Here is a 14,933-nt window from a genome sequence, read left to right on the forward strand (position 1 = left end):
CCAGAGCTCGTCTTTGCACACTACTCAGTGGCTCTCTCGCCTCTCCAGAAAGTCTCTCTGCACACCTCTGAGTGGCTGTCTCCCCTTTCCAGAGCATCTCTCTGCACACTTCTGAGTGGCTCTCCTCTCTCAAGGGCAACTCTCTGCACACTTCTGAGTACCTCTCCCCTCTCCAGAGCACCTGTCCGCACACTTCTGAGTAGCTCTCTCCCTTCTCCAGAGAATCTCTCTGCACACTTCCTAGTGCCTCTCCCCTCTGCACAGCATCTCTCTACACACTTCCGAGTGGCTCTCCCCTCTTAAGAGCATTTCTCTGCACACTTCTGAGCGGCTGTCCCCTCTCCAGCGCATCTCTCTGCACACTTCTGAGTGGCTCTCTCCCCTTTCCAGATCATCTCTCCGGACACTTCTGAGGGGCTCTCTCCCTCTCCAGAGCACCTCTCTCCACACTTCTGAGTGGCTCTCTCCCCTTTCCAGATCATCTCTCCGGACACTTCTGAGGGGCTCTCTCCCTCTCCAGAGCACCTCTCTCCTCACTTTTGAGTGGCGCTCTCCCCTTTCCAGAGCATCTCTGCGGACAATTCTGAGGGGCTCTCTCCCCTCTCCAGAGCACCTCTCTGCACACTTCTGAGTGGCTCTCCCCTCTCCAGAGCATCACTCTGCACACTTCTGAGTGGCTGTCCTCTCTCCATAGCACGTCTTTGCACACTACTCAGTGGGTCTCTCCACTCTCCAGAGAACCTCTGCGCACACTTTGGAGTGGCTCTCTCCCCTCTCCAGAGCATCTCTCCGGACACTTCTGAGTGGCTCTCCCCTCTCCAGAGCATCTCTCTGTACACGTGTTCGTGGCTCTCCCCTCTCCAGAGGATCTCCCTGCAGACCTCGGAGAGGCTATCTCCCCTCTCCAGAGCCTCTCTCTGCACACTTCTGAGTGGCTCTCTCCCCTCTCCAGCGCATCTCTCTGCACACTTCTGAATAGCTCTCCCCTCTCCAGAGCACGTCTTTGAACACTACTCAGTGGCTCTCTCCCCTCTCCAGAGAACTGTGCACACTAGAGTGGCTCTCTCCCCTCCCCAGAGCACCTCTCTGCACACTTCTTAGTGCCTCTCCCCTCTCCAGAGAATCACTCTGCACACTTCTGAGTACCTCTCCCCTCTCAACAGCATCACTGTGCACACTTCTGTGTACCTCTCCCCTCTCCAGAACATCTCTCTGCACACTTGTGGCTCTCCCCTCTCCAGAGCATGCCCCTGCACACTTCCGAGTGGCTGTCCTCTCTTCATAGCACGTCTTTGCACACTACTCAGTGGGTGTCTCCACTCTCCAGAGAACCTCTGTGCACACTTTGGAGTGGCTCTCTCCCCTCTCCAGAGCATCTCTCTGCACACTTCTGAGTGGCTGTCCTCTCTCCCCAGCATGTCTTTGCACACTTGTGAGTGGCTCTCTCCCCTCTCCAGAGCATCTCTGTGCACACTTCTGAGTGACTCTCTCCCTTTTTTAGAGCAACTCTGTGCACACTTCTGAGTGGCTCTACCCTCTCCAGAGCATTTATCTGCACACTTCTTAGTGGCGCTCCCCTCTCCAGCGCATCTCCCTGCACACTTCTGAACTGCTCTACCCTCTCCAGAGCACATCTTTGAACACTACTCAGTGGCTCTCTCTCCTCTTCAGAGAACCTCTGTGCACACTTCAGAGTGGCTCTATCCTCTCTCCAGAGCATCTCTCTGCACACTTCTGAGTACCTCTCCCCCTCTCCAGAACATCTCTCTGCACACTCGTGAGTGGCTCTCCCCTCTCCAGAGCATCACTCTGCACACTTCTGAGTGGCTGTCCTCTCTCCACAGCACGTCTTTGCACACTACTCAGTGGGTTTCTCCACTCTCCAGAGAACCTCTGTGCACACTTTGGAGTGGCTCTCTCCCCTCTCCAGAGCACATCTCTGCACACCTCGGAGAGGCTATCTCCCCTTTGCACAGCATCTCGCTGCATACCTCTGAGCGGCTCTCCCCTCTCCTGAGCTTCTCTCCGCACACTTCTGAGTGCCTCTTCCCTCTCCAGAGCACCTCTCTGCACACTTTGAGTGGCTCTCCCTTCTCAAGAGCAACTCTCTGCACACTTCTGAGTGGCTCTCTCCCCTCTCCAGACCATCTCTCTGCACACTTCTGAGTGGCTGTCCTCTCTCCAGAGCACGTCTTTGCACACTACTCAGTGGCTCTCTCCCTTCCCAGAGTACCTCTCTGCACACTTCTTCACGGGTCTCCCCTCTCCAGGGCATCTCTCTGCACACTTCTGACTGGCTGTCTCCCCTCTCCAGAGCATCTCTCTGCACACTTCTGAGTGTCTGTCCCCTCTGCAGATCACGTCTTTGCACACTACTCAGTGGCTCTCCCCTCTCCAGAGCATATGTCTGCACACGTGTTAGTGGCTGTCCCCTCTCCAGAGGATCTCTATGCACCCCTCGGAGTGGCTCTCCCCTCTCCAGAGCATCTCTCTGCACACGTCTGAGTGGCTGTCTCCTCTACAGAGCACGTATTTGCACAAACTCAGAGGCTCTCTCCCCTCTCCAGAACATCTCGCTGCACACCTCTGAGCGGCTCTCTCCCTTCTCCAAAGCCCTCTCTGCACATTTCTGAGTGTCTCTCTCCTCTCAAGAGCATCTCTCTTCACACTTCTGAGTGGCTCTCCCCTCTCCAGAGCATCTCTCTACAGCCTTTTTTTTTCTTCTTTTTTTGCGCTACGCGGGCCTCTCACTGTTGTGGCCTCTCCCATTGCGGAGCACAGGCTCCAGACGCGCAGGCTCAGTGGCCATGGCTCACGGGCCCAGCCGCTCCGTGGCATGTGGGATCTTCCCGGACCGGGGCACGAACCCACGTCCCCTGCATCAGCAGGCGGACTCTCAACAACTGCGCCTCCAGGGAAGCCCTCTGTGCACACTTCTGAGTGGCTCACCCCTCTCCAGAGCATCTCTCTGCACACTTCTGAGTGGCTCTCTCCCGTCTCCAGAGCATCTCTGCACACTTCTGAGTGGCTGTTCCTCTCCAGAGCATCTCTCTGCACACTTCTGAGTCACTCTCTCACGTCTCCAGAGCATCTCTCTGCACACCTCTGAGTGGCTCTCCCCTCTCCAGAGCACCTCGATGGGCCTGTTGGTCAGACCTATATAAAACTCAAGTCTGATAAAAATGCTCCTCGTTTTGGTAGAACTTGTGTATCTGAAAAACCCTGAATCCATCATGCCTGCTATCTAATGACACGAGGAGGGGCACGAAGAAAGCAGCGGGGAAGGTAAGTAACCCTGGAAGCTTGGGTGAGGGCCTTATGAGCTGGGCACCTACTGGCATAAGTAACTCCCCTGTCCTCCATTTAAGCCCAGCCACAAACTTGATCCCGGGCGGAGGGCAGCGAACGTCAGGAACATTTTTATAGGTGAGCTGGCCTGGCCAGCCCTACTGTGGACCAACTACAAAGGCAAAGAAAGCTCTTTCTCAGGCCAGGTCGGGAGCACCTTGGCTGGAGGGGGCCAAGGCGGGATGCTTCCCCTCCAGGAGGCCTTTCTGGGGTGTCCACCCCTCTCCAGGGAGGCCTGTGTGTAGCTGCTTGGGGAGGGGGTGGGGGGAGAGTGGAAAGAGAGCAGCAGTGAGAGGCGGGGAGAGACCGGCAAAGCTAGGACGGGAGGCAGAGACGGGAAGAGAGGGAGACCCAGACGCAGAGACAGAGAGAGAAACGGAGAGTGGAGCACAGCACCGCCCGCCCCCAGGAGGGACGCGGCGGCGGCGGGGATGCTCACCCTGCGGCCGGCCTCGTTGTTGTGCAGGTTCATGAGGATGCGCGCGCTCTCATAGGAGCCCTTGGCGTGGATGCGCTCCCGCTCGCGCGCGTCCACGAACTCCTTGGCGAAGCGGTAGCCGTAGTCGATGTTGTCGCCGCAGCCGCCCCACAGCCAGTCCCGCGGCAGGTCCTTGGGGCGCGCGGCGCGGCTGCAGCCACAGGTGGACAGCTCGCCCTCGCGGCAGGCGCGGCTCATGGCGTTGACCACCCCCGCGGCGCTCACGGCGTACGTGAAGGCCGTCTCGCGGCTGCCTGCGGGCGAGGACGGGTGAGTGGGCGCCCCGCGCTCCGCAGCCCCGGCCGGGGCAGTGCCGCAGAGGGCGGGTGGCGGGGGACCGGCTGGCACACCGCCGAGCCCCCGCTCCTGGCTGGGGAACAAGGAGGCCCTGAGCCTCCGCGCCCCCCCCCCCAGGGGGAAGGCGGGAGACATTCCCCCCACACACGTAGACGCGACACATGACAAAGGAGTAGCATCCCTGGTACCTCTGCTCTGACACTTAAGAGCCCAAGGCAGGATTCTAAGCAGTGCTGGCCTGAGTTTTCTCTACACCTCTTAGGAAAATATTCCAAACTTATTTTCCAAAATGCCCATGAAAGAAGTCACTGAGGGAAACGTAGACTTGGGGTAGACTTCCTTACACTTATTTTAATGTTTGGTATTATTTTCATTCTGAGTTACCTACAGGGCAGGAGCCTGGGAGCTGCAAGGCTTAGAGCCCCTGCAGCAGCCCCTCCCCACTCCCTGCGGCCTCGGTGGTTGAAACCCGTCTTTCCCATCCTCCATCCACAGCATCTAGCCTGTCTCAGAACAAGGCTCCTGACTTTCCCAGAGGACGTTTCTAAACTGGTCCCTAGAGAGTTTTAAATCAAACTCGCCTCTTCTCAAACCCCAAGCTGACCGGGCTGACACTTCTCACTCACGTAGGTGAGTGTCTACTTTTAAAACAGCCCACGGTTCCTTCGTGTCACTTCTGCAGCTCCCCAGCAGCCTCTGACTCCAAGTGTTAGGATAACAGCAAAAAGGAGGAAAAAAATAAAAAGGTTCTTCTTCCCCAAACTTGTAAAGAATATACAGGCCTAGAGAAAAGAAGTTCTCTCCTTCCCTAGAACTTGTAAAGAGCATCTCCCTGTCAAACGGTTCTACAGGAGCCCTATGTGTAAGGACAAAAAAAGAGGTAACCATAGACCACCTCCATCTCCACTTGCATGTGGAGACATTTCTACATGTAACAAGAAGTCACTTAAAGTATTGTCCTATGAGAGAGAAAGGGTTAACACCCGGCCAGCTGAAGCTGGACCTGGGGTGGAGGGGTGGAAGCGGGGGCAAGATGAGGGGGGTCCTTATTTTCCTCAACTATAGAATTAAGGGTATTGAACTAGATGCCTAGGGAAAAAAAGGGCCCCTTCTGGCACTAGAATCTCTTTACTGGAAACGGTTGCTCCTATACTTAAGAGCTTGCTAACAATCTTTTTCTTTTGCGGGGGGGTGCACAGTGGGGGAGAGCACAAGAACAGCTGACAACAGGACTCAGCCCCCACCACAAGGCCCATCCCGCGGGAGGACGGCTCTGCCCAGGCAAGTGTCCCCCAGGCTGCCCTTTTCTTGGACTTCTGCTCCACACTTCAATCCACAGCCATTTGTGATCTCCCTTCCAGGAATAGTGATGGTTCTGATTTACCAGAGCTTCCCTCCCACATTTTAAAAAATGAATAACTTGAGGACTGTACCGGTGGTTGACAGGAGGATCCAGAAAGTTCCTGTTGGGGGGGGGGGGGGGGGGGGGGGGGGGTGTTACATCTACCTAGCCTGAATTGGCAAGGCAGAGAACAGCAAGGGAGTGGAGAGAAATGAGGAGAGCAGACAGATTCTAGGGAGTGATTTGAGGATTAACGCTGATAATATAGAAAATGCTGTGTCCCTGGACGGGAGACTTGTAGAATAAAGACGTAGTCTGAGGAAGAGAGAGAAAAACAATCCTCTGGAGACAGAGAAAATAAACCACTCCTGTATATATAGGGCACAAAAGGGCTTTTACGTAAAAACACAATAATGCTGCTATTTTCATAAGTCTATCTTGAACGTATCCTTTTTTTGCCCCAGAACACAAACCTGGTAGAAACCTCTAAGCTAACTGGTCATTGCAGGGAAACGTCAGCTTGGAAAGTGCTCTTTGGCTAAAGCCTGTGGATACAGTCATCCTGGATGGAGCACTGCTGGTCCAGTTACAGCTCCCTCCCTGTGAAATCTGCATCTACTCCTATTCTCACCCTCCTTAAAAATGGCGCCTTTCTTATACATCTTTTCACAGCATGGAGACAAAGATGAGACAGAGACAAAAGCTGGAAGGAAAGGCTAGCATGATGAAAAAAACGAGAAAGTTTCCACAATGAAGAGTGGGCCCTTTATGAGGCGACGGGGTACAGCGCCTGGACTGGCCTTGAGAAAGGAGGTAAGGGGTTGGGGGTGGCAGCCTGAGTCAGACACTGGCCCCATCACAGGGTCAGGTTCTCAGGGACAAGAACTGGCCTCCACGTCCCTGCTGTACTAAGCGCTCTGGAGTGGGGCACCCACACACCTAGCATCAAAGGTGTTTTAAATTTTCCCTTAGCTCATTCTCCTCCAACGTACCGTTAAATAGAAAAGTGAAAGCTAAGTAACTTTTCCACTATTTATTGGTGTGGGGTCCATGTTTCTCTTCCATAAAAATCTATTCTGATTTTTCTTCTCTCCATCTCTCTCTTTTTTTTTTTAAAGGCTCTGTCTGCGTTCACCCGAAAGCCACCCAGCAGTAGCTTTCTGCTCTGAGACCTTGGACACCTGAGGAGCCTTGGGCAGGGTGCTCCCAGGGCCTCCGTGACTTGCTAATAGGATCTAGGAGGGCTCCCTCCTCTGAGGCCGCCACAAGGTTCCACTCCCGCCCAGTTCGATTCAACCTAGACAGTGCCACACAGCTGAGGACCAGAGAGTCGACTTCCAGGGGACAATTAAATACAGGCCTTTGTACCAAGGGTTCTGCTTGCTCCCTGAGGAAGCAGGCTCTTTCTTTGGATCTTGGACCACATTTTAAATAAATCTTCAGCAGAACTCAAATCCACTTAGCAAATGATAGCTTATTCTGAACATGTTGGCCCAAAACAGACTACGCAGGAAGAGGAGCTTGAAGCTGTGCTCCAGTGACTACCCAGAAAAACAAACAGTTCCAACTGCTGTCTTCCTTCCTTGTTGCCATCGGAGGTGTATGATTTTCACTAACTCATATACATGTGAAAAGCCACTCCCATAGTTTAGTGTGAGAGGAAGGCAGATAGGGGGAACATATAAGGCAAAGGTGACGGGGGAAAGCTGACAGGTCACCATTCTGATACAGCCAAAAAAAAAGTTTTTGGGTCACTCACAATATCAAAATGCAGCAGAATTCAATCTTCACTACACTGCCAGTTAACTACATAAGGCAGCCCATAATCGGGGAAAACTCCGGTGTTCCTGAAGCTTAACTCCTAGAGTCAGAGCCCAGTACATACATTAGCACATTTTAATCATTAACAGGAAGGACAAAGCCCTATGAAACTCTGCAGGCTGAGGCTGCAGACCATTTTCCCATTCAATTAGAGGAACAGCTTCCAGTCCTGTATTATTTTAGTTTATGAAGCCGCTTGGCTCAAACATCCACTGACAACTCTTTTTTGTTCTCAATGAATGCACTTTTCAGGGTTTTTAAAAAAGCGTTTTATCCGTCCATGACGGACATTAAGCCAACTTTTTATCTTCAGTCAGTATAAATAGTTAATTGCTTTGATAAATTGCTTCTTATTTTAGGAGTCACTGCAGTCATATTAATTACACAGGCTTGTTTGCATAAAAGTAAAAAGAGACCGAAAATATTCACTAGAAAACACAGACAGGACCACATCTGTCAGACTGTAGCCTATGCTATTCAACCAAACCCGAGGCAAACTGATGTGCCAAATTCTTTGCCTTTAGCCCAGTTTTAACGCCACCTCCTCCCTGAATGGAATAGCAAGTTCAACAACACATTTAAAAATAAAGCATTGGACTGTGAGCCGTACGTTAAAACTTTTTAAAGTTTCTAGGCTGAGATCTGAAGCACGTGCCTTTATATCAATGGCCAACATCGCAAATGTAAATTGGATCACATCTGATTAAACTTCTTTCTGGGACTAAAAATAAAGCCTTTAACATATATCTATCTATCTTGATAGCCTTAGGAAATATCTATATTAGGAAAATTGAAACCTTGTTTACTTCCAACACATCCAGCATTCTGAAAGATGACAGTTTTTAGTCTGATGCTTGGGCCACTTTAAAGTGACTCAGCTTTCCTCCTCACCTTTCGAGAGACCAAAATAAGTGTTCTGCTACTACTATTTTAAACAAAATGCTTTTCAGAAAAATTAAGTGTGCAGAAAAATGAAGGTGTCTTTGATGCCCTCCCCCATCTCCTGATTTGGGTCAAGAAGTCCAAAACTTATAATTAGATGTGGGGACAGGCATGCACACAGCCATAATGACAAAATTCCCAAGCCACCAGCCTGCTGGAAGACTCCCTCCATATCAAGCTTGTAAGTAACACTAAAGACTTCTCCTAGGAGAAAAGTTTCTACATATTTAAAAATACATTAAATGGTTTCCTACCTATCTGCATGACCCTGCCGAAGACTGAGGTGTTATCCACGGTGCTGCAGTTCCACCTCCGGTGTCGGAACTGATACTGGCATTCTTTGATGCCTGTCTTTGCGCCCTCTCCGATGTACTGCATGTGGTCCTGATACAAGTGGCATAGTTTCTTCTGTCCTTGAGAAAGTCCTGCCAGTTGGCTGCACAGAGGCTGTGCTCCTATGATATATACTTCTGACATCTGAACAGGGTTATTCATACCTAGCGACCTAAAAAAGGGGGGGGAGATGTGCGTTCAAGATTTACGTGAACTCTCAAGGTGGGCCCCCTGAAAACATGTCAGCAATACATAGTTTTAAGCACACAGATGCTTTTTCTCTCCTGCTTGTCCTCATGACAAAGTATGAGAAGGGCTTCATAAAACTCCTCTGTTTAAACTCCACTCAGAAAACAGAGGTATTGTGTAGTCCCCATCCCGCCATCTGGCTCCTCAGTTAGAGTTTTCACTCCCTTCCTTGGCCCTCGCCGCCATATACCTGAAGCAGAATTTCACAGAATTCTGAAATCCACACCAGAGAAGGGGGAAGTGGCAGTTTGGGGTACGGGCCTCTGACGTTAAAGAAAATGACTCACTTTGCCCCACAAACTGGACCGATCTGCCTTGAAAAATGTATGAATGCCGAAAGTAGACACAATTAGACACGGGTAGGAGATAGATAGCAGTTCCTTTTGACTGATGGAAGAACAGTAGGACAAGTGTACTGAAGAATACTTGTCCTACCGAAGGAAAATTCAGCCCGTTCCGGACATTTTAAAAGGGCTCCTTATGTGATTGTGAAAGACCCAAGACAGGGTATCCAGTGAACAGAAGTCGTGTTTGACAGTCAGAAAAATGCTGTTCATTTACAGCGAAAAAATATCCAGAACGCCGTCAAAAATAATCCCCTGGATATACTGCAGTCTATCTTCAAGGCCCCTGCCGGCAAGAAAGCCTCGTTTAGGGACGTTCGACTACTTCAAGTTGACCTCCTTTTGATCAAATTTCAAGCCCCAAATACCCACTTGGAGGTTAGCTGTCTTCCTACAACTCTGCCTACCTCAGACCCCGAAGGTTAATAACCTCAAGTGATAGAAAATAAACGCTGGAACTCACTTTTACTGCCTCGAGGTGGCAAAAAGTAAATTTTATAGATAGGCTTACAATTATTAGAGAAGTGAATTTCGCTTCCCCTTTATTACATGATGTCCTACAAGCATACCTCTGAACAAGGACCTCATAGAAAAAGGTCTGAATTTATAGGTTCTGATTCCCTATGGAGCTAAAGATAAGCTTCAAAGCATTAGCAAATTTAAAAATGTTTTGATTTAAAGATACATATATATGTATGTATATACCTGTATAAGAGATATATATATATATATATATATATGTATTAGATAAACGCACCCAAACTCACGACTCAGCTTTAAATACTGCAGCATTATACAAACGAATCTTTAAATAAAAGAGTATGCACATAGAAAAACTTACCACCAAGAATTGCCTTCTATTACGACCTGGGCGAAGGAGATAAATATGGCCAAAGCCATTAGGAAGAACTTGGAAGACATTGCCCTTCCAGCCGTCCCCAAAGCAACTCCTGGGCTTAATATTCCAATCGACTTCTGGAGAGGGAAGAAAGGAGCAGATGTTTATTGCCTCTCAGATAATTTTCAAGCATACAAGTTTAAACAACGGAAGCATCCGGGGTCTCTTAAGTTTACTGCTGATTGACTGCGCTTCTCCTCCGTGAGTTTTTTGATGGCAAGATATAGGCAGTTTCTTTTTCCAAATTAATCCACCCACGCAACCTCACCAGGAAATCTGATTTCGCTGGGATCCTGCGCGCGGGGCACGCCAGCGATTACAAACATGTCTCAATGCTGTTGAGTCAAAACCCCGGTGCCAGGCGCTGCCTCCTTCCTGCTTGCTCACGTCCCGCACCCCCTCGCTCCCCTCTAGTTCGCGCTGCGCTGAGTCCCTCCTCGGGAATTCACTCAGGAACCCGCTGCCACCCTCGTCCGCTCCCCGACCTGGGCAGAGCAACAAGTGGAGCCGGAATTAATTCCATGGGCGAGAGGAGCGCAAAGGCGAGAGGATCGCGCCGCCGGCGGCTGCGGAGGAGGCGGAGTGGCCGGGGTGGGGGGTGGGGGCAGCACGCGGTGGGGGGGGGGGGGGGGGGGGGGGGGGGGGGCGAGGCCCCCGGGAGCAGCGCGCGCGCGAGTGCCCAGCTGGGAAATGCGGCTCCGAATTAACATCGTCTGTTTCATAATCAGTTTACGGCCCGCTTTGGGGCCAGCCACTTCCAGAGGGGGAAGGGCAGCCCGGGTTTCCTTAGAACGCTCTTCAGCCAGACTGGAGGGGGGAGAAGGAGATGGGGGGGGGGGCACAGGGGATAAGGGGGAGAGCGAGCTGCTCTCCCAACCAAGGAAAGCGGAAAACAATGCCCTCTCCCCTGCCTTCGGCCTCCTCCTTGGACTCAGTGTACCCCAGAGAAGGGATATACCCCAGAGGAAAGAAGGAGGTCTGGGTCCCGCTGTCCCGAGAGACGGGATCCCTCGGCCCTCCCCGCAACCCTCCCCCAAATTCTGATCTTCTCACTCCCCCTACCGCCCCCCTCCGATCTCCACTCCTGGCAGCTGCCACGGAGGAAGGGGAAAGGAAGCCAAGAGGGACTCCAGTTTCCTTTGGTCCGGGTCTGGAGTTGACCATCTCTCTATCGCGACACCGTGAGCCTGGTCCTGGAACAGCGCTACCCCACCCTCCAGCCCAATTCAGACTTGGTTGGGTCAGTCCCGAAAGGTGAGGGTCCAAGGCGAGGCCAGAGCCGGTGCGAGTGAGCCCCCGCCGGCGGGGCCAGAGATGCTCCCGCGCCTCAGCTGAGTCCCTGCATTCCAGGGCGCCAGGGCCCTTGGCGGCGAAGGTTCGCGTCGTGAAGAATTTCGGAGGCAGGGGGCGGCCTTGGAAGCTTCCGCTGCCGTCCTCCCCACCGGTGACTTCTCCACCTGTAGGCGGCGGCGGAGCGTAGGCGGCGGAGGGTGCGGGTGGGAGGAGCGGGTTTCCAAAATCCCCTTTTACATCTCTGATAAGGGTAACCCGGCCGCGCTGCGCCGCCCGCAACCCCCGAGGGAGCCCCTTCCTCGGAAAAGGGAAGGTGAGCCTCCTCCAGGCGGCAGAACGGCCTGGCCTGGAACCTGCGCCGGAAAAGAGATCGAGGGAACCTAGGCAGCCGTGGAAACGCGAAGGGGCTCGGGAGCGCGCCACAGCTTTTCCCTGCCAGCCGCCCTTTTGGCCCAGACTCCTTGGGGCTCCTCGAGAGGAAATGCTTATGTGGTCCCAGTGCCCGCTACCCAGGGCTCCGCGCCTGTGTCCCACTCGTCCCTAAAACGCCGCAAAGCCCGGGGAGCATCCGGGAGAATAGAAACCTGGGGTTTCCCCAGCCCAGCAGAGAGAAGGCTCCGTCTTCCTCCCCACCCCCGCCCCAAGTGTCAAGTTTCCTCCAGGGGAGGGGGTTGGTTGCGAGGGCTGCCTTCGCGCGCGGCCCAGGCTGCGAAGTCTCCTCTCCCCAGCGGCGGCCAGGACCGCGCGCGCACACATTCATACACACACTCACGCACATTCACACACTCACTCGTCCACAGACACACACGCTCCGACGTGCTTCCAAGGAGGCGGCAGAGATCGCTGCGGGCCGCGCGCACTTTCCGAGCTTCCCGACGGGCGGGGCGCGTGGGGCGGGGAGCGGGCAGTGGAGAAATTGGTAACAGATTCGGCGGATTACTGCGGATCTCTTTGTTAGAGGCGAAGCCACACAAACCGAACCCACTCTCGGCCCGACGACCCCGGGGCGAGTCCACTCGTTCACAGAATGGGGGCCACCTGGGAGCGGGCCATTTGGTTTGTGCGACTCTGGTCTCTAAGCGCCAGGCTGGGGGTAGGCCGGAGGTGTCCCAAAGGGGATCCGGCAGGAGAGCCCCGCGAGTCGCGTCTCCACTTAACCCCGCGTGCTTGGCCGGAAACACCTTGGTCCTCTTCCCGCTCCAATCCCCGCGCAACCCAGAAAAGGCCCCACAAGTTTGAAAGACAAGGAACCCACAGCAAACTCACTAATACATCTACTCTGTAGGGTGAACGTCCCTGCCTGTTTGCCAAGAGATCTGATCCGAAAAGAGTACGAATAAGACCTCTCCGGAGACTGTTAACACCGAGGGTAAAACAAAAGTTCTGGGGAGAAGCTGAGTTTACCAAAGAACGGACTAAAAGTTTTTGAACAATTTCAGGGCCCAAGGAAACCGACTTTGTAAGGATCCTTGGAATCTGTTCCTAGTGTGCGACAAGTAGGAGGGTTGCGGGCATTTGAGAGGTTCAAGCACAGGGGAGGGGTGAGGTGGGGGTAGGGCGTTCGTTCGCACGCCCTTGTTTCCAGCCTCAGAACAGATCCATAACCCTTCTTGAGAGAGAGAGAGAGAGAGAGAGAGAGAGGAAGAGAGAGAGAGACAGGAATCCGTCACACTAGTTCAGAGGACGTTTGGGGCAGCAGAAGGCTTCGGAACGCACGCGCAAACTCGCGCGGCACCCAAGTCCGAGGCCGGAGGCCACTAAAACGAAATTCCCCGGAGGGAGGGCGAAGATTCTGGACCCTTGGCCGACGGCGCTACCTCACTTGATCAGGGTATCCCCTGCCACCTCCACCCTCAGCCCCCACCCCCAGTCTCTGGGAGCGGAAACGATGGAGAAACTGGGAGGAAGAAATTAGATTGACCTGGGCTCGCGCTGGCGAAAAGCACAGGAAACCCCAAGAATCCCAGCTCTTAGTGGGAGATAAATTTTGTTTTCCCCCCCACCTGCGATCTCTCCTGAAAGCAAGGCAAGAGACGGCGAAAATTGCAGAAGAAAAATCAGTGGCAGCCACAAAATTGGGGCGTCCTGCCCAGGGGAACGCCGCTGAGAGAAGCAGGAGGGGATGATGGGCTGAAAGGAGGTCCGCTTTGGGGAAGCAGACAAGGAGCCAGAGCTCCGCCAAGGGTGCCTCGGGAAGTGTCCACAGCGCTGAGTGCTGGGGGGGCGGGGGCTGTGTGGAGCGGAGAGAGGAGGTGGAGGAGGGAGCTCCTTGAGCCCAAATCAGTGCAAGGAAGGTGTGCAGCCTCTGATTGCCCTGTCTCAGAACCGACACCAGGTTCGGTAACAGGGCATATCCAAGGGAAGAACGGTGGCCAAGTCTAGTTCTGTTCCTTGCCTCACCTCGTCCATCCCCAGACAAGGCTCTCCAGACTGCAAGACAACTCTCTCTCTGTCTCTCTGTCTCTCTCTCTCTCACACACACACACAGATGCCACTTCCACCTTCCCACACAAGATGTCTAACTCTCTCTAGCCACAGGCTCTCAACTCTGTCCAGAAGAGCTGTTTGTCGGCAGAAGGAGAAAGAAAATTAAAGAACACTTCAACCCCCACTCTTCAGAGGCAGTTTCAACTCCACTTTTTAATAGACAAGAAACAGACCGAGAGGGAGAGAAAGCACCACTTGTCCTGGACCACAGGGAAAACTGGTGAGAGCGCCAAGGCCAGACCGGAGACTTCCTAGGGTGACGCTCCTGTTCCTTGCTATGCCCTGGAGAAGCGGTACCAATCCTTCTTCCACTTGCCCGAGCCCCATTTGCTGCGTCGCACCCTTGGCCCCTTCCTTATTAACGCAGCCGCCCAGTGCAGCTTGGCCTCTGGGGGCCTCCGAGGGCCCCTCCTGGGAGAGTGGGACCTGGTGATCTGAAGGGATGTGCTTGCAGAGCCAGAGGTGGGAGGAAGAGGCGAGCAGCTGCCCGCCGGCCCAAGGAACCGAGACTCCAAGACGTCCTACCTCAAGGCAGCCAACAGGGGGCAGCCGGTACCGCACAGCGAGGAAGAAAAAGACTTCAGGACTAGCTGAGGTCTGGCGCACCGTACTAACCCCTTGTGCACCGGGGAGCTCCGCTGAGCGGAGGGAAAAGCAAGGGACTCTGGCTGGGCCTCCTGGGCAGGGTCTTCCTTTGTGGAGACGGGCCTGGCTCAGTAAGGCTAGTATATCCAAGACCCGAGAACAACTGACCTTCTACTCCGCCCCAAAACACGCAGGGCACAGATCCACACACTCGGACACACGATTTCCACTGCCTCCCATCGCCTGCGCGCTTTCTTTCAGCTTTGGCCCCTCGGAACTCCCCTGGCAGAGATTGTCTAGAAACAAAATCTCCGCATCTGGCTGGAGCAGCCTTGAACGTTGGCGGGAGGGCAGGGGTTGAAGAGGTGCGATCCCACCGCTGGCTCCAAGTGACTTCCAAACAGTAAGCTGTCCATTTAAAGAAAGACGAGGGAGGAGAAGGGACCCTGATGCCAGGCTGCGATTGGAAAGTAAAACAAGGCCACAGGGTCTCCCAAGTTTGGGGGTTTTAAAAAC

General features: G+C 53.4%; 1 protein-coding gene across 6 annotated transcripts in view; it reads right to left on the reverse strand.

The window, feature by feature from the left end:
* The window catches only part of WNT5A (Wnt family member 5A), a 30,117-nt gene that overhangs the window by 9,605 nt on the left and 5,579 nt on the right, over positions 1-14,933 (reverse strand). For 2 of the 6 annotated variants that reach the window (XM_027121114.1, XM_027121117.1), the window contains exons 2-4: positions 9,996-10,129; positions 8,483-8,733; positions 3,788-4,080 (exon numbers count right to left, since the gene is read on the reverse strand). In XM_027121114.1, the coding sequence (XP_026976915.1) occupies positions 3,788-4,080; positions 8,483-8,733; positions 9,996-10,129 (678 nt within the window). The other 4 variants (XM_027121119.1, XM_027121116.1, XM_027121115.1 and 1 more) reach the window with 4 other exon arrangements.

The sequence above is a fragment of the Aethalodelphis obliquidens genome, unplaced genomic scaffold (assembly GCF_003676395.1).
Source record: "Aethalodelphis obliquidens isolate GAN/ISIS:26980383/991018 unplaced genomic scaffold, ASM367639v1 scaffold22, whole genome shotgun sequence".
NCBI lineage: Eukaryota > Metazoa > Chordata > Mammalia > Artiodactyla > Delphinidae > Aethalodelphis > Aethalodelphis obliquidens.